Here is a 21,379-nt window from a genome sequence, read left to right on the forward strand (position 1 = left end):
GTCCCAACCCCCAAAATTATAGCCACAGGCAGAAAATGCATTTAGAGCTTCTTTTGGGCTTTTCTTGGCTCTATGAATCTGAGCCAGTCTTGTCCTTCTGCAGCTTTAGTTATTCATGGAAATAACTACAGGTATTCTCTGGCCTCTGCACTGTCCTGCAGACCAAGAGAGATTTGGTCTGTGTAGACCCCAAAGCAATACCCAGATGTGAGACACTGTTTTGGGGCCAGGAGGGATGAGACCGGGAGAAGGGGAGTTCTGGGTCAAAGGAAGACAAGAGTGGTCTGGGATGGTGCCAGGAGAGAGGCACCCTACCCTCATCCCCCATCACTTGGAAGTAGCCTGCAGCTCTGCTGGGCCTACTTACTGTGATAGCAGGAGGGATGGGCCTATGGGTTGCAGGGTGATGGGGCCAGATGTAGCTTGCAGGTTATTTTTAGTGCCTGGGTATCAAAGAAAGAAACCTAACCTGCCCCCTGCGGCTTCGCCCCTCACACTTGGCTATTTTTACTTCCGAAAGACTGGGATGGTGTCCAGCTTAGGGAAGGAGAATGAGATGAAAGGAGGGAGGTGGAGGGGAGCAGGGATTATTTTACTTCCCTTAAGAAAATAGTCTGAACCATGATCTCAGCGAGTCAGCAAATGGGCATCTGATTCAGAACATGGATGGGTGGGCCTGTGCCTGCAAGTAGGACCAGCAGCCATAGCTCTTCTGCCCGAGAGCCACTTGGTGACTTCTTTGCCGTTTGGTGTGCTCTGAGCTGCATAGAGGAGGAAAGTTGTTGGTCTCTGAGGATACAGGGACACCAGGTGTCCATTGCTGAGACAGGTAGTGTGACTGCAGTATTATTATTACTCTTTTTTTTTTTTGAGGGGTGTCACACCCAGCAGCGCTCAGGGGTTACTCCTGGCTCTATGCTCAGAAATTGCTTCTGGAAGGCTCGGAGGACCATATGGGATGCTGGGATTCGAACCACCATCCTTCTGTGTGCCAGGCAAATGCCCTACCTCCATGCTATCTCTCCGGCCCCAAGAATTATTATTACACTTGGCGGTGCTATGGAGACCAGATGAGATGCTGCGGCTCAAACCTGGGTTGCTTTGTTGCAAGTCAAGTTTCCTACCCACTCTCTGTTCTCTAACTCCAGCTCTTCCATACAATATTTTATTTTTTTAAACTTTTTTTATTGATTGATAAATTGATTGACTGGTTGATTTTGGACCACACTCAGCGGTGCTCAAGGGTTACTCTGCACTGAGAAATGGCCCTGGCAGACTGGGAGACCATATGGGATGCCAGGAATCCGAGTGGGTTCCTCCTGGGTCGGCCACATGCAAGGCAGACGCTGTACTATCTCTCCGGCCCCAATACAATATTTTATTTATTTATTTATTTGTTTTTTGGGGTCACACCTGGTGGCACTCAGGGGTTACTCCTAGCTCTACATTCAGAGATCACTCCTGGCAGGCTCTGGGGACCATATGGGATGCCGGGCTTCAAACCACCGTCCTTCTGCATGCAGGCAAATGCCTTACATACGTGCTATCTCTCCGGCCCACCAATACAATATTTTAATAGCATCATATCTAATCATGCCTTAATCTTCTTTATAAGCCCGTTAGGAATATAATATTTTCAGCTTTTAGATGGAGAGACTGAGGCACAGAGGTGAAGCAACTTACCCAAAGTCTCGGGCAGTAAGTGGCAGTGTCTGGAACAATGCCCAGGTTGAGCTCTGGCCTAATGGTTCTGCCTTATGGAAGCACAAGGCTCTGATCCTTGTCCCAGTGTTTATTTAGTCACGTGGTGTGTGGCACTAGTCAGGAGTGGAAGGAACCAATTTTCATTCTGGTGCATTAATGTAGTAACTCAGAGGACCCTGCACACTGAGTCTTCTCTGTCTCCTCTTGTGAGGGTAATCTAGAACTTCTACCTTCAAATAGAGAGTCCCTCTGGGCCGGAACAGATGATTCCTGCCTAAAGAGGTATTTTATTTTGTGTGTATGTTTTGGGTCACACCTAGAAATGCTCAGGGATTACTCCTGATGGTGCTCTGGGGGTTGACCATATGGGATACTTGGGATCCAACCAAGCTATATAGAGATTTAAATCCTGGAAGTTTCCTGGGGCACAGCCGTTAGGCCACCTTGCAAGCGACCAACACAGGACAAATGGTGGTTCGAATCCCATATGGTCCCCTGTGCCTGCCAGGGGTGATTTCTGAGCACAGATCCAGGAATAACCCTTGAGCCCATGGGGTGTGACCCAAAAACAAAATTCTAGAAATTCTCAAAGCGCTGGGTGGGGTCAAAGGAACTGAGGGGTAGGAAAGCAAGTACCACCCAGAATCTACTGTATTCAAAAATTCCACCTAAAAAAAAAAAAAACAAACAAAAAACAGGGCCCGGAGAGATAGCACAGCGGCATTTGCCTTGCAAGCAGCCGATCCAGGACCAAAGGTGGTTGGTTCAAATCCCGGTGTCCCATATGGTCCCCCGTGCCTGCCAGGAGCTATTTCTGAGCAGACAGCCAGGAGTAACCCCTGAGCACCACCGGGTGTGGCCCAAAAACCAAAAAAAAAAAAAAAAAGGCAAAACAAAACAAAAAACCTTCCACCTCTACCTCTGAGCCCCACCCAAAGCTTAATTGTGCTCTCTGCATCTCCTTTTCTCTGGGCAGGCTGGGCCCTTTTTCCGACTCTAGTGCAAGTTGGATCCTTGGCACCTGGGGGCTGCTTGAGAGAAAGACTTGACCCAAAGTTCACTTGGGCCAGATTTCAGAAGGATCCAGAGTCCAAAGAGGCTGGACAGACAGGGACAGACATGGCCAGTACATGTTTGTTGTAAGATAGATGATGAGAATCTGGAATCGGAGCTCATGTCCTCCTTGTCTGAGACTTCCTCCCTTCCGTCCCCTGCAGGAGTGCGCCTGGACCGTGTGCGTGGTGGCCGCCAGAAGTATAAGCGCCGGCTGGATTCTGAGAGCAGCCCCTACCTGAGCCTGCAGATCTCGCCGCCTACTAAAAAGCCATGTGAGTGGAGGGGCCTGTGGCCAGAGCAGAGCCCTGAGCATCTGTCCTCCGCTCTGCTGATGGATCCTGGACCCTGTCGCTCTTGGGGACACCAATTCAGATTGGCCTCTAGAAGCCACAGAAATATAATTTCTTGGTATCGGTGCAATAATAGTATAGTGGATAGTCCCTGGTGCTGGGGCCATCTTTTCCAGTTCTACTCCATGGCCTTTCCACGTAGAGGTCACATTGCATGGATCTTACCCAAGTCCCAGAGCAGAATCCCTTCAGAGAATTTGTTAGGCAGCTTGCCCTTCCAGGGACATTTTTCAGCTACTCAATGCCACTGTGGCCCACTCTGGCTTCAGAGGAGAAGGGGATTTCTAGCACTTGTGATTATCCTGGGATTCCTGAGAAATTCATTTCTTCCCATTTCCTCTCCCCCATGCCCTTCCTCTGTCCATCCGTAGCGGTAACTCTTCCCTTGGCTTGTTGCAGTGACCAAGATTGTGTCCTACCTGCTGGTGGCCGAGCCCGACAAGCTCTATGCCATGCCTCCCCCTGGCATGCCCGAGGGGGACATCAAGGCCCTGACCACACTGTGTGACCTGGCTGACCGGGAGCTGGTGGTCATCATTGGCTGGGCTAAGCACATTCCTGGTGAGTAGGGCCCTGGGACAGGACATCTGGAGACATGGCCACTCTCCTTGGGACTGTGATTCTGGGCCAGCCTATGCTTTTTAAGGTTACTTTTCTCTCCAGGTATGGTTGCATGTGTGTGGTGTCTGGGAGAACCAGAGTGATGCCCAGACTGCCAAGGGGTCCTCAGAATCTGTTTTTCTGATGGCATGGATTGTGGGGGAGACTCAGAAACAATGCTCTGGGCCACTAGATGACACAGAAAAAGAATTTCTTGGTGCTGGTGCATTAATAGTACTGAGGCTCTTGCCTCACATACAGAAATCTTGAGTTCAATCCTCTGCACTCCATATGGTTTCCCCAAGACCTCCAGGAGTAACCCTTGAGCATCACTGAGCAGATCCCCAAAACTAACACAAAAAGAAGAGAAAGAAAAAGATTTTCTCTTAGATCTTTTGGGCTGGGCTGGACGGGCTCTTACCCAATTTCCACTGGGCTCATAGTAAGAAGCCATAGGAATGTGGGGGCCCATTGGTTCAAGCGCTGACTGTACAAGTGGAAACTATGAGCCCCAGTTATTAACGCCTGTTTTGTGGGTTTCCAAAAGGTGATGTTGGTGAGTGTGGAAAGCCTGCAGTATCCCCGAACCTCAGTTACATTTGCTGATGTTGCTGTTGCTACTTGCAGGATAACTAAAGAAGCCCATCCTTGATTTGGGCTCTAGGATTTCAGAACATTGCTGAGGTTGGTGTGAGTGGTGGTGTGGCTCAGTGGTAAGGCACATGCCAGGTATGTGTGATGTCCTAGTTTGATCTCAGGAGAGAACACATACCCCAGTGCTGCATGTGCGTAGTGCTCAGGTGTTACCCCTGGCTCTGCACTCGGTAATTTTCCTGGCGGTGCTTGGAGAAGCATATGGGATGCAGGGGATTGAACCCGGGTTGTCAAGGCAAGCATCCTATCTTTTCAACACCCAGGCTTGCTTCTTCCTAGCTCACATAGGCTGTCCTCCCTATCTGTGCAGCTTTTCTTTTCTTTCCTTTTTTTGGTTTTTGAGCTATGCCTGGCTGTGCTCCGGCATTACTCCTGGCTCTGCATTCAGAAATCACTTCTGGCAGGCGTGGGGATGCCGAGGATCAATCCCGGATCGGCCTTGTACAAGTTAAATGCCCTACACACGGTGCTATCACTCTGATCCCTGTGTAGCTTTCCTGCCATTTTTGCTGAAAGATGATCATGGTATTCACAGTTGAGCACCAGGACCCACAGCTGACTGTTGTGAGTCTGTCTTTGTAGACACAGTGTGTGTGCAACTTGGCAGGAAGGAGCTGTCCTGCAAAATGGACAGGGCTGGGTGATGGAACTGTTGTCACTTCGCCTCAGGATGCCCAGAATTTCCTCTGGTGTCCCCTTGAGTGGCCCTGGGGCACCCTGAGTTCAGCAGTGCCTCTGGGGATCTGGGCCAAAGCCCCCCTTCCAAAGGAGCTCACCTTCTTGGGATTATAGCTAGGCATTTCTGAATCTGTCTTGTGCTGGTTCAGCATGGGTGCGGGGTCAGACTTAAGATACCTCAGCCTGGATTGCTCCACTAACCTAGGGCCAAATCCGGTACAGCTCCTCTTGCCCTCTACCCCTCCCTACATCAAAGCTACCCTGGCTTACAGACATGGCTACCTGCAAGCACTGGCTCTGGAGTGACCCCTGGAGGTCATTGGGGGTCACTTCACCTTTAATGCCTCCAAAATGCTGTCTCCTGTACCCGTTTTCCTGTGCCTTCTCTTGCCAGGCCCTTCATAGCAGGTGCCTAATGCCTACGGAGGGCGCAGACCTTGGCTCCAGATGGGTCTGGGCACCATCAGCTTCGACCTTGTGCATAGGTGATTTTTCTAGGCCCATCTTCCTCTCCCCTTTTTCCTCCCTCCCCTCCATTCTCCTGGGCAGGTTTTCTTTGATTCTAAGGTGAAGGATGAGGAAAACAAAGCTCCTTAAGGCCACATACATGGCAGCTGTTGTGCTCTAGCACATTCCTCAACTGTATGAGGCTCTGGGTTTGAGTCCCAACTCTGCCAGCATAACACTGAGAATGGCACGTGCAAGGGAGCAGTGCCATTTCAGGAACTGCTTTTATTAAAAGTAGTTTCACTTAAAGCCTTGATTTCCAAGACCTTGGTGATAGGAAGAGGGTCTTCTTGATCTTAGAAGGCAGGGAAGAAGAGGTGGGGCCCAGGGGCTGGAGTGATAGATACAGCACAGCAGGTAGGGAGCATGCTTATGCACATCTGGCATGGTGGTTTGGGCTTTGACATCCAATATAATCCCGCACCCCCTCTCCAGCACCTCCAGGAATGATCCCTGAAGGCAGAGCCAGAGTAACTTCTGAGCATTGCAGGGTGTGGTCCTCAAACACTAACAGAAAAACCCCAAACAAACAAAAGTTGGGAATTCAGGAGCAGAAAGGATTCCACGGACCCTGGAGGGGGTGGGAGTGTCCAGAAGGGATGGGCAGGGATGGGCAGGGACAGCCCCAAAGCACCCCAGGCCGGGAAGCTCATGTTTTCATAATGTTGCTCAGAAGCTCAGAAGCTCCTGGGGATGAAGAAGAGCAGTAGGCACAGCCAAGAGGGAAGAATCCAATAAGTACAGTCACCCCAAACTCTTTCTCTGAGGTCCTGAAGCCTTTAACTGGTCAAATCCCAGTTGATTGTGGAATTACTTAGCCTAACAGGAGCCACTAAGCCAGGCCATCTGGATTCTCTGTCCTAGATGCAGGCTTGTGCTGTGAGTGTTTGATTTAGATGAGTCCCCCCATAGATGCAGTCGGCTATCAGGAATGGACCCCAGGAGCACATCAGGAATGCTCTCCAGTCCTGGGACAGGCTTCCTTGTACCTTGAGCTGCTTCTATGTATTGGACTGCTCGAACTGGCCCCAGGAGTGAGGTACAGGACCATTGCCTCTGAATTCTCTGCATCTCACAAGACCCTCTCTCCCAGATCGGGAAAGCACTTTGGCTCAGGAAGGGCCTTCTGTAGCCCTTGAGGACTCTGCCTGCCTCTTGGCTTTCCCCACCCCAAGTGACAAATGCATAGCCTCTGGGGACAGGGGTGCAGCAGAGGCCCCCCCCCCCCCCGCTTGAAGGGTCTCTCCGTGGGCCTGCTCCCAGGTAGCCCCTTCTGGCTCACACTGTGGAAGAAATATGGGCTGCAGAGTGACAGCAGCTGTGTCCGCAGTGGCCTCGGATCCTATAATTACATCTCCCTTTATTACCTCTGCTAATGGCCCTCCAGGTCGACAGAAACGATAATAAATTAACAGATTATGAACTCCACTTGCCACAAATTATATGCTTCCCCCCCACTTTTTTTTTTTTCAAATTCAAGGAGCTTGTGCTTTTCAAGGGGAGGGAGTGTGCTTGAGAAAAGTCTGGATATTGTTGGACCCTTGGGTGCTGGTGGAGCAACTTTCCTGTGGCGGCCCAGCTTTGGTGAGGGTGAGAGGTAGATGGACACTGGACAGCCAGTTGGGCAGAACCCCATACCAGACATTAAAGGGGCTCTGCCTACAGGGGTCAACCTAGGTGCCAGGGATAGTCCTGCTGTACACCCCCACCTCTCCTATTGCCCCTCTTGGAATTGCTAGTTGATGGGGGAAGGAGACCCAGTAGGTTCTGAAAAGCTGAAGTGAACGGTGCTGGCTGCAGGGCTGGGAGGACTGGCTTTTTTTAGCCTTTTGTTTGGGTTTGAATAACTGGTAGGATTTGTTTTCAGTAAATGTGGGTGTGGCATGGTTGCACCATACTTGTCTCTGTCTTTCTGCATTCCCACCTTCCCAGGATTTTTTTTTTTTAATTAAAAAATTTATTTTTGGTTTTTAGGCCACACCCGGCGGTGCTCAGAGGACCATATGGGATGGCAGGGATTGAACTTGGGTCTGTCCAGGGTCGGTTGCATGCAAGGGAAATGCCCTACCACTGTGCTCTCTAGCCCTGTTGTGTTATTTTAGAACATCTCAGTAGTAGACAGTTTCAGTCAACCAAGAGATTTTTTTGTTTTTCATGAATTTGGCTACTGTCCCTGTCTTTTCCCCCAGTTAGGACAGTTTTGTTACTGTCTTCTCCAATATATTCTTTTGGATATTTTTTGTTTGTTTGTTTGTGTGTTATGGAGGGCCACACCTTGCAGCGCTCAGGTTACTCCTGGCTCTCTGCTCAGAAATTGCTCCTGGCAGGCACGGGGGAAGGGGAGTATATGGGATGCCAGGATTCGAACCACCACTGGTCCTGGGTCAGCTGCTTGCAAGGCAAACGCCCTACCGGCTCTGCTATCTCTCCGGCCCCTCTTCGATATTTGAAAGTTGAATCATTGTAGACATTAGACCAGGTAAGCCAAGCTCACAGCATGATGCATACCCAGCTTTGAGAGGCTCTGGAAAGAAAAGAGAACTAGGGAGTAGGGACTGAGGACTCACACTCCCCAAGTCCAGCACAAAGTGGCACAAAACTCCCTAAGGCTCTGCCCCTGCCTTGCCCTCAGATGCCTGGCCTGTCTCACATGAGGCCTGAGGCTCAGGCCGTAAATCTGATATGCTTTACTCTATGACCACAATGGTCTGACCATGTTACTGGGGTGTGTTTTCTTGGATCTTGGGAATAAAGACAGGTGAGCATCATTTCTGATCCCTGTGCCATGGACTGTGAAGGGCGTCTCTGTATCTGAGTGCTCTGCATGTAGGTGGGAGGGGGACCATGAAGAGCTCTAAAGCTCTCTCATTAGGGCCAAAATCCTCATAACTCGAACTTTACTTTGTTCTCAAATGGTGCAGGGAACTGTGTCTCTCTCTGGGTGACAGGCCAGGGACTGAGGGAGTTGGTGGTGGTGTGAAGTTCTTTGGTGTGAATGCCCCTCTTTTTTTGTTTTGTTTTGTTTTGTTTTGTTTTGTTTTGTTTTGTTTTGTTTGGGGGTCATACCTGGCAGCGCTCAAGGGTTACTCCTGGCTCTGCACTCAGAAATCACTCCTAGCAGGCACAGGTGACCATATGGGATGCTAGGATTCGAACCACCATTCGTCTACAGCCATACCACCCTGAATGCATCCGATCTCCCTTTTTTTTTTTTTGGTTTTTGGGCCACACCCGGTAACGCTCAGGGGTTACTCCTGGCTATGCGCTCAGAAGTCGCTCCTGGCTTGGGGGACCATATGGGACACCGGGGGATCGAACCTCGGTCCGTCCAAGGCTAGTGCAGGCAAGGCAGGCACCTTACCTCTTGCGCCACCGCCCGGCCCCCCCCCCCATCTCCCTTTAACTTGAGAGAGGGGTGTGTGTGTGTGGGGGGGGGAGTTTGAGGCCACACCTGGAGGCATTCAGAGTTTACTACTGGCTCTATGCTCAGAAACCACTCCTGGCAGGTTCAGGGGACCATATGGGATGTCAGGAATCGAACCTGGGTCCATTCCAGATCAGCAGCATGCAAGGCAAATGCCCTGCTGCTGTGCTATCATTACATTCCCTCTCTCTGTCCTCTTTTTTTTTTTTTTTGGCCTATAGCACCCGGTATTCCCAGGCGGTCTCCCATCCAAGTACTAACCAGGCCTGACCCTGCTTAGCTTCCAAGATCAGACAAGATCAGACGTGATCAGGGTGGTATGGCGGTAGACCTCTCTGTCCTCTTAAGATTGTGCATGTGTATGGTTGGGGGGGGATGTATCAGTTCCTGTCTGAGCTGGTTCTCTTGTCCCAGGACTGACACTTAGCAGCTGTCTGTTAACATTTGTGGCAGGAAGGAATAGTTGAGCCCTTCACTTTTGCCAGTGATCCACCATGCTGCGTGCCAGGCCTAGCCTCTTGTCTTCCTTTCTAGAAGCCTCCTCACCCACCCTCCCTGTCACCTTTCAATTCAATTGCCTCTTTCTTTCAGCGCTGCCACCTTCTCTCCTCCCAGTCTGGCAGCCTGCAGACCCCCATGCAGCTCGCCCCCCACGTGCTGGCTGATTGGTATCTGTTAATTAATGTCGCCCAGGGCCTCTCCTGCTCAGAGCCCTGATAAGGGAAATTGGATGTCCATTTCTATCTATCTTTTCTTTCCTTTCAGCTCTACCCACCACACACCCACACCCACACACACACTCTTTCCCATACTGGCCTGTTGACCCTGGGCCATCGCCTCTCCCCCCAATCTGGCCGCTGTGGCCAGGAGAATTTTCCTTTTTTGTCCCTCACCTATACATGTCAATGGTATAGTGCTGCAGGACTTCCGGTCTGGACATGGGGGAAACCTTGATGGTTGGACCTGAGGGGCCATGCCTGGGTAGAGGGCGGCTCTGGGGTGCAGGAGGAACCCTGGGAAGTCCAGCATATGTGTACTGGGTAGAAAATAAGGAGTGACAGAGACTTTCAGTGCTGAGGTGCTATGGACTGCAACACCCAGACAGATGGGCCCATTTTTCTTTTTTTTGCTTGTTTGTTTGTTTTTTTGGGCCACACCCGGTGACACTCAGGGGTTACTCCTAGCTATGCCTTCAGAAATCGCTCCTGGCTTGGGGAACTACATGGGACGCCAGGGGATCGAACCGAGGTCTGTCCTAGCCTTACCGCTCCATGCCATTTTTATTTTATTTATTTATTTATTTATTTATTTATTTATTTATTTATTGGTTTTTGGGCCACACACACTGAGAGTTACTCCAGATCTGTGCTCAGAAATCACTCCTGGCGGTCTGGAGCTTTAGCACAGCAGTAGGGCTTTTGCCTTAAATGCGGCTGACCCAGGATGGACCTGAGTTCGTTCTCCGGCGTCCCATAAGGTCCCCTGGCCAGGAGCAATTTCTGAATGCAAAGCCTGAAGTAACCCCTTAGTGTCACTGGGTGTGGGGCCCACCCCCCAAAAAAATCACTCCTGGAAAGCTCAGGGGACCATATGGGATGGTAGGAATCGAACCCAGGTCCATCTCATGTTAACTGCTTGTAAGGTAAATACCTGACCTGTTATGCTATCACTCTGGTCTATGGGTCCATTTTTAAAAAACTATAAACTTTTTTCCTTGGTTTCTGGGCCACACCCGGTAGCGCTCAGGGGTTATTCTTGGCTATCCATTCAGAAATCGCCCCTGGCGATTGACGCCCTACCACCTGCACCACTGCTCTGACCCCTAAAAAACTGAATTTTTTCTTTTCTTTTTCTTTTTTTTCTTTTTTTTTTTTTTGCTTTCTTTCTTTTCCTTTTTGGTTTTTGGGTCACACAGCAGCGCTCAGGAGTTACTTTTAGCTCTACCCTCAGAAATCGCTCTTGACAGGCTTGGGGGACCACATGGGATGCTGGGATTCGAACCACCATCCTTCTGCATGAAAGGCAAATGCCCTACCTCTATGCTATCTCTCCGGCCCCTAAAAAACCTAATTTTCTTTTTTTCTTCTTTTTTTGGGGGGAGGGGAGGTCATACCCAGCAGTGCTCAGGGGTTACTCCTGGCTCCATGCTCAGAAATCGCTCCTGGCAGGCTCAGGGGACCATATGGGATGCCGGGATTGCATGAAAGGCAAAAGCCTTACCTCCATGCTATCTCTCAGGCCCCCAAAAAACTAAATTTTAATTCAATCAGTGTGAGATAGTTATTCATGTTTGAGTTTCAGTCATACAATACTCAGCACTCATCCCTTTACTGATGTACATTTCCCGCCACCAATGTGCCCAGTGTGCCTTCCACTCTCCCTCTCTGCATGTCTCTGGATGGGCTTATTTGGAAGCTAAGGACAATATCCCAGGCCATACCAGGCCTGTCTACATTGACAGCACTCAGCAGTGACCTCCTCTGGGCACCATCACTTCCCTATATAGGTGTGTGGGACTACATTGACAGCACTCAGCAGTGACCTCCTCTGGGCACCATCACTTCCCTATATAGGTGTGTGGGAAGAGAAGCTGGAATTGAGCCATCACCCACCTTTGAGGTGATCTGGGTGGGTCAGAGACCTGCTGCTTGCTCTGAAAGTCTCCAGTGCCCTCATACTGGCTGCTAACATGGTGGGAGTTTTTGGGTGTTGGAACCAATCACTGCCTGTCTCACCCCCTTGCTGTTCCTCTTCTTCCTTTTCCTCCTGTCTCCTGTCAATCGAGATGCTAGTTGATGCTGCCTACTTAAGTGCAGATATAATGTAACTGTATTGGGCTTTTAAAATACATACAGGAGCCACTTTTAGTGGTCACTCAGCTCCCATCACATGTGATCCTAACTGTGCTCAGTAGTCACCAGGGCCACATCCAGTAGAGTTCTGGGGTGTGATATTGGGGACTCAAACTTAGGGACCTTGCACCTGCCTGGTGTGTACTATGAATGCACCACAGCCCCTTAGCTTTGAGCTCACAGGCCTCCTGCTCTATCGCCATGAGCTCATACAGACCTCAGGGTGAGGGGAATAGCCACTGAACTCATTTCTCAGACGTGGAAGCAGTTTTAGAGAAGGAACTTTTCATAGTCTGCTGCAAGGCTTGGGAGTCAGGCTTGGACTCATAGGCAGGAGGGCTCCTGGAACTCCAGACTCATAGGCACAGACCAACCAGATCATGGAGTAGGAGAACATAGCTGGGGCAGGGGCCTGATCCCTGAGACAGTGTCCTCTGTCCTTTGTACCTCTGTGGCTGGATTGGCTGGGCCCCTTGGTCAGGACACCACTAAAAATCCAGAATCAAACCCTCAAATCTCTCTTGGTGTGAGCAGCGAAGTAGGCCTGGGAACCCCCAGACTGGAGGGCCTCTGATACACTCCTTAAATGTCACATGCATCTAATTTCTCCAAAAGCCTCTCCCTGCAATTGAAAAATAACATGAAACGAACAGCCAAAATGAGGCTCACAATGGTCAATATTGACAGTTCTCATTAGCTGTCTGTCCATGAATTCCTGCCTTATTGCAAGGACTGGGAGCGAGGAGGGAGGGAGGGTACCTTCTACTCCCACTGACCCACCTAACCCTACTGTCTCCCGCCTGTACCCCTTCTCTCCACAGGCTTCTCCAACCTCTCGCTGGGGGACCAGATGAGCCTGCTGCAGAGTGCCTGGATGGAAATCCTCATTCTGGGCATCGTGTATCGCTCACTGCCCTACGATGACAAGCTGGTGTATGCGGAGGACTACATCATGGACGAGGAGCACTCACGCCTGGCAGGGCTGCTGGAACTCTACCGCGCCATCCTGCAGCTGGTGCGCAGGTACAAGAAGCTGAAGGTGGAGAAGGAAGAGTTCGTGACGCTTAAGGCCCTGGCTCTGGCCAATTCTGGTAAGGAAATACAGGGGGGCTGGCATAATGTGGGGGGGGGGCTTCATTAGGTCTTTGGTTGACCTTGAGGGCCCAGCCCTGAATCTGTGAGTGGGGAACACTGGAAAGGATGGGGCTGGTAGGAAGCTGTATATACCCAAGATGGTGCAGTGGGTGGATTGGGGCTAACTGAGCATGCCTCAAACTTTATCAGCTTTATCCTAGCCTGCAGACAACATAAAGCCCACAGTGCTGCGGGCTGGCACTGGGCAAGCGTATCTCAGTCTAGTGTGTCCTATGACAAGTTCTTATCCTCCAGACCAACCCTGGTATTGAGGTCAGAGACTCCAGGGCCAGATTGCAAATGCTCTATCCTACTTCTCTCTTCCCCCTCGGGCAAATGGCTTTACTCTGTGCCTCAGTTTCTTCACAGCAAAGTGGGAACAACAGATAGTTGCATCCTACAAGATGCCTTGGCAGAATATATTCATGTAGATCTCCTCAGCTGACCCCTTTTACATAACTGCTTTGTGTTCTAGTTAGGACATGGCTGATCCTATAAATGAGCTGTGGACTTAATTCTTTAAATTCAGTGAGGAAAGTACCCATAATATTAGTCCATTTTACAGACATAAAGATAGAGTTTTTGCTAGGTAAAGCAAGGGAAAACTGGGGCCATGTAGTTGAAAAGGGCCAGAGCTTAGTTCACATGCTTTTTATGAGGGAGCCCCAAGACCGCATGGTCCTCCAGTTCTTCCATTTGGGGACTCAAAGTCAAACCAACCAAATGCCAGTCCTAGACAATAAAAGTACCAGAGCTGACGCTCATACCAAGGTTGTCTGATCATAAACTTGGCCCCAGCTTGTAGCTGCCCCAAATAGGACAGAAAAAAAAATGGCAAGTTAAGGCTAGAAAGATAGCACAGCGGTAGGGTGTTTGCTTTGCACGCCGCTGACCCAGGTCTGACCTCAGTTCAATCCCTGGAGTCCCAAATGGTCCCCCTAGCCTGGAGCGATTCCTGAGCACATATAACCCCTGAGCATCATGGGTGTGGTCCAAAAAACAATAAGAAAGAAAAAAATGGCAAGAAAAACTGTATAGTCTGACATAGGAGAAAGGGAGGCCTTGTCTTATTAGTGCCACCAAACCCTGGTGGAACCCTGAGGAAAGGGGCTGGCATTGGGCAGTGGATGAGTGAGCATGGTGTGACCTGTGTATACCAGTGGAGGGCAGGTCTTCCCAGTTGTTGTTGAAGGAGGGGACCTGCCCTGTCCTTAGGCAGAGTTTGATTGGAAACAAACAGAATTCTCCTTTAAGGTGGCATTGGATGGAGTTTGGTTAGGTAAACGCAACTCTAGCTCTGACATTTGTGGTGTTCATCTGGGTAAGGATGACTTCCTTAGCCCTGTCCTGTGTGTCCAAGGGGGCTATTTCCAGCCTCCTCGACACATGTGGGAATGAGGTGGTTGAGTGAGGGCATGTCACTTAGCCTTTGTCCTGGCCCGGCAGTCATGTTCAGGGTATTGTTCTTTTTTTTTTTTTTTTTAAATTCTTCAGGGTGTTGTTCTTATTGCTTTCCTTTGCAGTAGTGGAGCCTGTTGAAGAGAGAGCAGCAGGCCAGAAGAGCCAGTCTGAACAGGCGAGCCCCTGACTTTGCTCGCTGTCACTTTTCTCAGTCCCCAGCAAACAGGACATCTGGCCCCTTAACAGTCAGTCCCAGCGAGTCCCAAGGCCAGCTGCTGAGTTATGCTGTTCATCTCTGTCAGCTGCTTTTCACCAGCAATCCCCCCTCATCTCACTCTCAGAGGGCCTCTAAAAATTAATGGAGGAAATCAAGCTAATAATGAAACACTTTTGGGGGGACTTCTAAGTACTTGGGGCCCCACACCTAGAGGTGCTTCCTAGAGGAAGCAGGAAGTGCTGGGGATCAAATCTGGGGCTCCCACATGCAAAACATTGAAAACATTGATCTGCTTCTGTAGGGACCACAGCCTTCCTCCTGAGGATTCTGAAAGTGGAAGTATTCTTGGACAGAGAATCCTCTTGGTTCTTGGTTTCCAATTTACAGCTGCAAATTGCTGTTGTCATTGAGCAGACGACAAGCCCTGACCTTCCCAGCCACCTCACACCCTGGGCAAGCCCACCTCTTACTAGTATCGCATACTGTGATACTTGGTTAGGATGAATATGCCCTCTCAGGTACATTATTAGTAACCAAGTTCATAATTTACATCAGGTTTACTCTGTGCTGTCAGCTCTGTGGGCTGTGACAAACACAGAGGCATTTCTGCATTGCCCCATTTCCTCTAGACAATTCTACCCTCACTGGCTCTGCTGTGCCCCTTCTTAGAGGATGCAGTGGAAATAGAGGGACTGGGCATTCAGATGAGCAGATGTGGGGAGGGGGGCATGATAAGACCAGAGGACCTGGAAGAAAGAGCTGGTTCAAGCTGCCCTGGCCTGAGCACACATCCTCAACCTCCTCACACTAACCCTAAAGCCCCAGTTTGTCTGTGAGGGGAGGGAAGAGGTGGGAGCCACTCCTGTCTCTTCCAGCCCCTCCAGTCCTTCAGCCCATTGCTGGAATGCTTCTCAGATGGCTCTAAAGCTCAGTTGCCTTTAGTCTTCTTCATCTTGGTTCATGGACACACACACAAGCTAAGTGCCTCTGGCCCAGCCCAAATTATTTTCCTAGACTTAACCCAAGTCTTACAGCCCAATACTCTTGCTCATTTCTTATTTGCTGCCTAAAATTGATTGCTCCATGATGCAGACAGACAGACTCGAGCATCATAAAGTTCCTCTCCTCCACTGTGAGCTCCTTGTATCCGAGTGGAAGCAGGATATAGCTGGATGGATCTGAAAACAACTGAACTTTCTCTAAGACCTATTTAAATAGCAATGCTAAACACAGGATCTAAAAAAGAGGTTGTAAAATTATGCTACAGGCCCATGGTCACTTGCATATATTTAATATCTGTTCCTTATGCATCCTTGATGGTTCATGGCTGACATGACCTTGAGTTAAGTACATTTTTTTTTTTTTTTTGGTTTTTGGGTCACACCCAGCGTTGCTCAGGGGTTACTCCTGGCTGTCTGCTCAGAAATAGCTCCTGGCAGGCACAGGGGATTCGAACCAACCACCTTTGGTCCTGGATCGGCTGCTTGCAAGGCAAACAACTCTGTGCTATCTCTCCGGGCCTGAGTCAGGTACATTTCTGTGCCTTCTTATAGAAAGTTTTTTTTCAGATGTTCCTCTCAGGATCAGATCAACTGCATCCTAGTTGCTGGCACAGATAAGCCTGGCCTCTCATACAAACATTTAAGGAAATAGGGAATTTGGGCTTCTCATAAGCAAGGGAAATTGGGGGTTCAAATCTTTCTGTCTGAGGAAAACGGGAGATTCACATGATATACACCTCTTTGAAAATATAAGGTCCTTCTGAAAAAGTATAAATGTGTCTCTAAAACATACACTACTTAAACCAGCATTATCTATAAGCTCTACAAAAGCTGCAGCATGGAGCGGTTGATGCCGTCAGGCATCAGGAAAACTACAGTCAGAAACTTGACCTTGTTTTTGTATCAATGACATATGCATACACAGAGACATACAGTTTATGGAAAGTCATACCCACACAAATCCAGCAGTGGTGTCACCTATCCTGGAGTCGATTTGTGAGAGGAAAGACCCCACCCATTGGCGGGGTCCCTGCTGATGCTGAGGACACAGGACAAGACCACTCACAGTTGCTCAGCTGACCTCAGGCAGAAGAGTGAAGAGCCTTGGAATCAGGCTGTGGCTATGGTCTCCAAAGCACAGCCTCTTGGAAGCTTCCAGAAGCCAAGTTTCATCCTGAGTCCCAGCCATCTCTAAGGCTCCCTGACAGCAGGAGAAATTCATAGTCATTGATTTTGTAATTAACAGTTTATCAATGCCATCGATACAGACTTGCTGATGGATTGCGAAGAAATTAATCTTGCAGTGTTATTTGATTTCATTTGTGGTCGAAGGCAGCTGCCAATTTGGGCCTCCCTGGGGAGGGTGGGGTGGGGAAGCCGAAGCTGGTGGGAGGTGGGGAATCTGGGCAGTCACTTGCCAGCTGCCTGGGGACAGCGGGTCTTGGGAGCACAGCTGGGAGTGGTGATGGATGGATGTTTCCTGTCCACCTTGATCAGAAGGAAGGGAAAGCTTGCAGAGAACTGTGGACCTGTGATGTACCCGTCCTGGTGGGCACTTAGCCCAGTCTCTTCCTCATACTCACGATGAGCTGCCATGTTCAGTAGGTGCTGATAACGTGCCATACCACGCAGCCCTCGCTCCCGGCACCTGAGAGCCTGAGTGATTTGGCCAAAGTCACAGCACTGAGATTCCAGATTTGGCTGCATCATTCAACCTCTGTTCTCCCTAGAGAAGGAGTCTGCATCCTTCAACCTGGCAGGGAAATGGGGGTGGGTGGGGAATCCAGATTCCCCAGCAGCCAAGTTGGAAGCTGTAATCTGGTAATAAATGAACTAGCACCTAAGGGATTGTCCTCTTTTTTGGGAGGTCATCATGGGAGAGATAGAGGAGGGATTCACACGTGTCAGTACCCGGGGCCTATTACTGGCACCATGCTCAGGCATGACCCATGGCAATGCTTAGGTACCCAATGCAGTGCCAGAAGTCAAACCAAGGTTGACCACAGGCAAAGCAAGTTTTTTTATCCCTAGGCCTGCCTCCTGGACTTTGACCTGCTCTTATAAGGCAACCAGGAAATTCCCCAGCTAACCTTGGATGCCCACTTAGACTTCAAAGTCACAGTGCCCTCACCTTTCTGCCTCCAGATATTGGCTGCTACAATTTGGGGATGGTGGCTCAGCATATTTTTGAGGTGGAGGTCACTTCTGGAAATTCCTTGCCACCTAGAAAGGCAGTTCCTTGTCTAAAGAGGCAGTTCTCTGATCGCTGTAGTTATATGAGATAGGGAGACTCAGGATTTTAGGGGAGCATTTGAAGTCTGGTTATTTCCCTGTGGTGCCTCCCTACCCTACCAGCAGATTTCTCGAGAACTTCCTTTTAGTCTGAGTTCTAATCTCGTTCCAGGACCTTAGCAAATGTCCACCAAACCTCTCCTTCACTCTACCCTATGGGTTCGGCCTGTGTCCTCTTTTCTTGCCCACCTGGACACAGCTAAGCCCTTTGTCTGTTTCTTTGCTGGCACTCTTGAGAGTAGTAGGTAGCGACCATGGTATAAGTGGTGATACTTGTACTGGTAGAGGGAATTGTAGTGATGGTAATGATTGGTGGTGGTGGTGGTGGTCATTAATGGTGAGATGGAAATTTTCTGGATGAAGGATGAGAGAATGATTATTGCTGATGATGGTCATGACGTCTGAAGTTGACTAATGAGGAAGATGATGGTATTTGGACTCTAGTCAGGTCTGTGCTTTGTGACAAGGACTTTGGTTTTGGAGTCATGCCCATCTATGCTCAGGGATCACTCTTGGTGGTGCTTGGGAAGAACTATATGCAGCACTAAGGATCAAACTCTCTCTTTGACCCTTATACCCTATTTAAACCTCGGCCTGTAGTAACGCCATTCTGGGGTGACATTTTACAATCGAGAATGCTGATGCACATGGTTCTAGAAGTAAAATAACTGGAGTGATGTAACTCCACCCTGGATTTAGGTGTACATACCTGAGACCTGCCCTTTTATGTGTGACCTTACCTGCAAGACCCCGCCCATTCCTGGGAGGGGTCTTGGAAAAGGTAGATAAGCCTTTGAGCCAGGGGATTAGGGTTTCTGCCCTGCTGGGCTCTCTGGCTTTTGGGTCTTTGCCCTTTTGGTCTTTGACCAGCATGGAGGTCAAAGGAAAATGGCTGAAAGGAGTTAAGACGCAGGGCTAGCTAAGAATGGCTGAATGCTTGAAAGGTTATGATAGAAACCACACATGTGGTGGATAGGGCATGAATAAAGATGATGCTTCCTGATGCCTGCCTGTGAGTGAGTTCAATACCCGTTGCTTTCCTGGACCCCAGACCCGCCGGCTGATGGGGGATGAAGCCACGTGGCCGAGGCCTAAGGACAAAGGCCTCCATCCTTCACCATCCATAGCCATCCAGCTCCATCGTTAATTATTTAAGACAACAGAGTGATTTCATCACTCCCCAAGTCTGTCTCCAGGGTCTGCTTGGCCCCTGCTGGGGCCTGATAATCAAACCCTTTGGGGTCTTTTGCTGCCCACATCCCCTTGGGGGAAGTTCTCCAGAAATGTCCTCCAAAGAGAGAGCCCAATCAAGGTCTCTGGCTGATGCTCCAGCACCTTAATTTCTCTCCTAAGTGGGAGCACTCATTGACGTTTCACCTTTGTTGCTCCAGATTCCATGTACATCGAGGACCTGGAGGCCGTACAGAAGCTGCAGGACCTGCTGCACGAGGCACTGCAGGACTACGAGCTGAGCCAGCGCCACGAGGAGCCACGGAGGACGGGCAAGCTGCTGCTGACGCTGCCACTGCTGCGGCAAACAGCAGCCAAGGCGGTGCAGCACTTCTACAGCGTCAAACTGCAGGGCAAGGTGCCCATGCACAAACTCTTCCTGGAGATGCTCGAGGCCAAGGTCTGAGCCAGCCAGCACCCTCTGAATAGACACACGGCCAGCCGGCTGCCCGGCGCCGACGCCTCCCAGCCACCAGCCTCGCCCTCAGTCCCTGGCTCTGGCCATGACATGTGGAGAAGGCGCTTTCCTGCCTCCTTCCCGTCGTGTGCAGACTCTTGGGTGCAGTGGGCGGGAAACCAGGGATGGGGTGCAGGGTGCTGGGCTCATCGAAATGGCTTTTTCTCTGGGATGATTATCCTTCTCCGTGAGCAGTGCCGCGGGGCCTGGGCCAGGCTGACTCCCCTCAATATGGGAGAGCACCAAGGATTCCCCTTTCCCTCCAGACCACCAGGATGCAGCATGTACATTTCCTTGTTCCCCCCCATTCTTGCCTCCTTCCCCACCAGCTTCTCCACCCACAACCTGGGTGAGCGCTGTTCTGCTCACGATCCCAGTAGGCTTGGCTTGGGGTCCCCTAGAGACTTTCCTGCCTTGTAGGAGATTTGGAGGGGTGGCCCCTCAATAAACCCTGCACCTTCCAAAGTCCAGTTGGCTTTCTTGAGGCCAGTTTATTCACATGACAGCTGCTGTCCTGGGCCTTCCCCAGGAATCGCTGCTTCTCTGGCCCCTACCTCAGTTCCCCCAAAGTGGAGTCACCAGCCAGGATAATTCAGGGCCTACATCTAGGTCCTGACTTGGAAAAGAGGCTCCCCATGGCCCTTCTTTCAGCAATCTCTGGGCAGATGGGGAGGTGCAGAGTTGGTACCCAGGAGGTTTGAGTCAATATGGGAGATGGCCAAGCCAAGCCAAGCTTGCCAGCACAGAAAGACCTAGAAGTGGAGCTGAGAAAACTGGGAACCCACAAAAGGCCTCATAGAGGTTCCCCAAATGCTGTGCCCTGCCTACCTTCTGGAGGCCAAGGATCCCCTACATCTCCTTGAGGGTTATCTGGGGCCCAGGATCCTAGCATGGCACAGCTCTGGGAGTGAGAAAGTAGCCAGTGGCAGCTACCCGCCATTGCCAATGCTTCTGAGCTGAAGGCCGGGGCCTGCACTCTGGGAACCCCAATCCCAGGCAAATGGAGGTGGCTGGGACCTGGGTTTCTGTGGGTGTCCTTAAATACCTTTGACCATTTTCAAGGGCTGATAGGGAAAAGGCCCTTCCCAGTGGCTCTCATCTAGGTGGGCTCCCTGCAGCTTCAGTGACCTTCCTGAAGTGCACACACACACACACACACACACACACACACACACACACACACACACACACACATCCTGACCTCCCTCCCCATCACCTGGGTAGGCAGCTTTCTGTCCCAGGCCACCAGGAAGAGGCCACTGGATTTCCCCACAACTCTTGGGAAGCAGCTCCTGGATCCCCAGGAAGGGATGTACTAGGTCACAGGGCAGGAGGGTTGTGAGTGCTGCAGGTCGGGTGTCATCTGAGAGCAACTGTCCAGGGTTCCAAAAGATCTCCCTGGCCAGTGCCTGGGCTCCCTGTCCTCCCTGTTAACTTTGAGGAAGAAGGCAAAGGTCACTGATTCCATCCCTGGAACTAAGATCTGGAAGCTGTTTCCTGTTATCTCTATCTCCTCTGCCAGGCACTGAAGTCTAAACTGAGCTGTCCTGTCTCAGTGTGTGCTTCAGGAGCTGGACCAGGGATGGTCACACTGTGCCAGAGACCTTGGCCTCTAGGTTTGCTTCCTGTCCCATCAGGGAGATCCTCGGGGAATTATGCACTAAGTGTTCTAGCTTCAACTCTGGTTTGGACTGGGTTAAGAACCTGGGATCCAGTACCCCATTTTGAGTGCCCCTTCCTGGCTTCCTTCCGTACAGGCTGTGCTTGCTCCCTCCCAGCAATGACCTGAAATCTCAGCTACTCTGGGTGCCCCCCCCCCCAG

General features: G+C 50.4%; 3 protein-coding genes and 1 pseudogene across 3 annotated transcripts in view; 2 read left to right on the top strand and 2 right to left on the bottom strand.

The window, feature by feature from the left end:
• Positions 1-20,027, top strand: part of ESRRB (estrogen related receptor beta) — a 106,895-nt gene extending 86,868 nt beyond the window's left edge. Inside the window, exons 4-7 of the mRNA XM_049770434.1 lie at positions 2,922-3,032; positions 3,510-3,671; positions 12,647-12,916; positions 19,262-20,027. Coding sequence (XP_049626391.1) covers positions 2,922-3,032; positions 3,510-3,671; positions 12,647-12,916; positions 19,262-19,506 — 788 coding nt within the window. The 3' untranslated portion in view covers positions 19,507-20,027. The remainder of the gene's footprint in view (positions 1-2,921; positions 3,033-3,509; positions 3,672-12,646; positions 12,917-19,261) is intronic.
• The window catches only part of LOC126004088 (peroxiredoxin-1), a 1,184,503-nt gene that overhangs the window by 800,074 nt on the left and 363,050 nt on the right, over positions 1-21,379 (bottom strand). The window lies entirely within an intron of this gene.
• The window catches only part of VASH1 (vasohibin 1), a 967,981-nt gene that overhangs the window by 699,354 nt on the left and 247,248 nt on the right, over positions 1-21,379 (top strand). The gene's annotated exons all lie outside the window — the stretch shown is intronic.
• On the bottom strand, positions 9,186-9,304 carry LOC126005428 (uncharacterized; annotated as a pseudogene).

The sequence above is a fragment of the Suncus etruscus genome, chromosome 3 (assembly GCF_024139225.1).
Source record: "Suncus etruscus isolate mSunEtr1 chromosome 3, mSunEtr1.pri.cur, whole genome shotgun sequence".
Lineage (NCBI taxonomy): Eukaryota > Metazoa > Chordata > Mammalia > Eulipotyphla > Soricidae > Suncus > Suncus etruscus.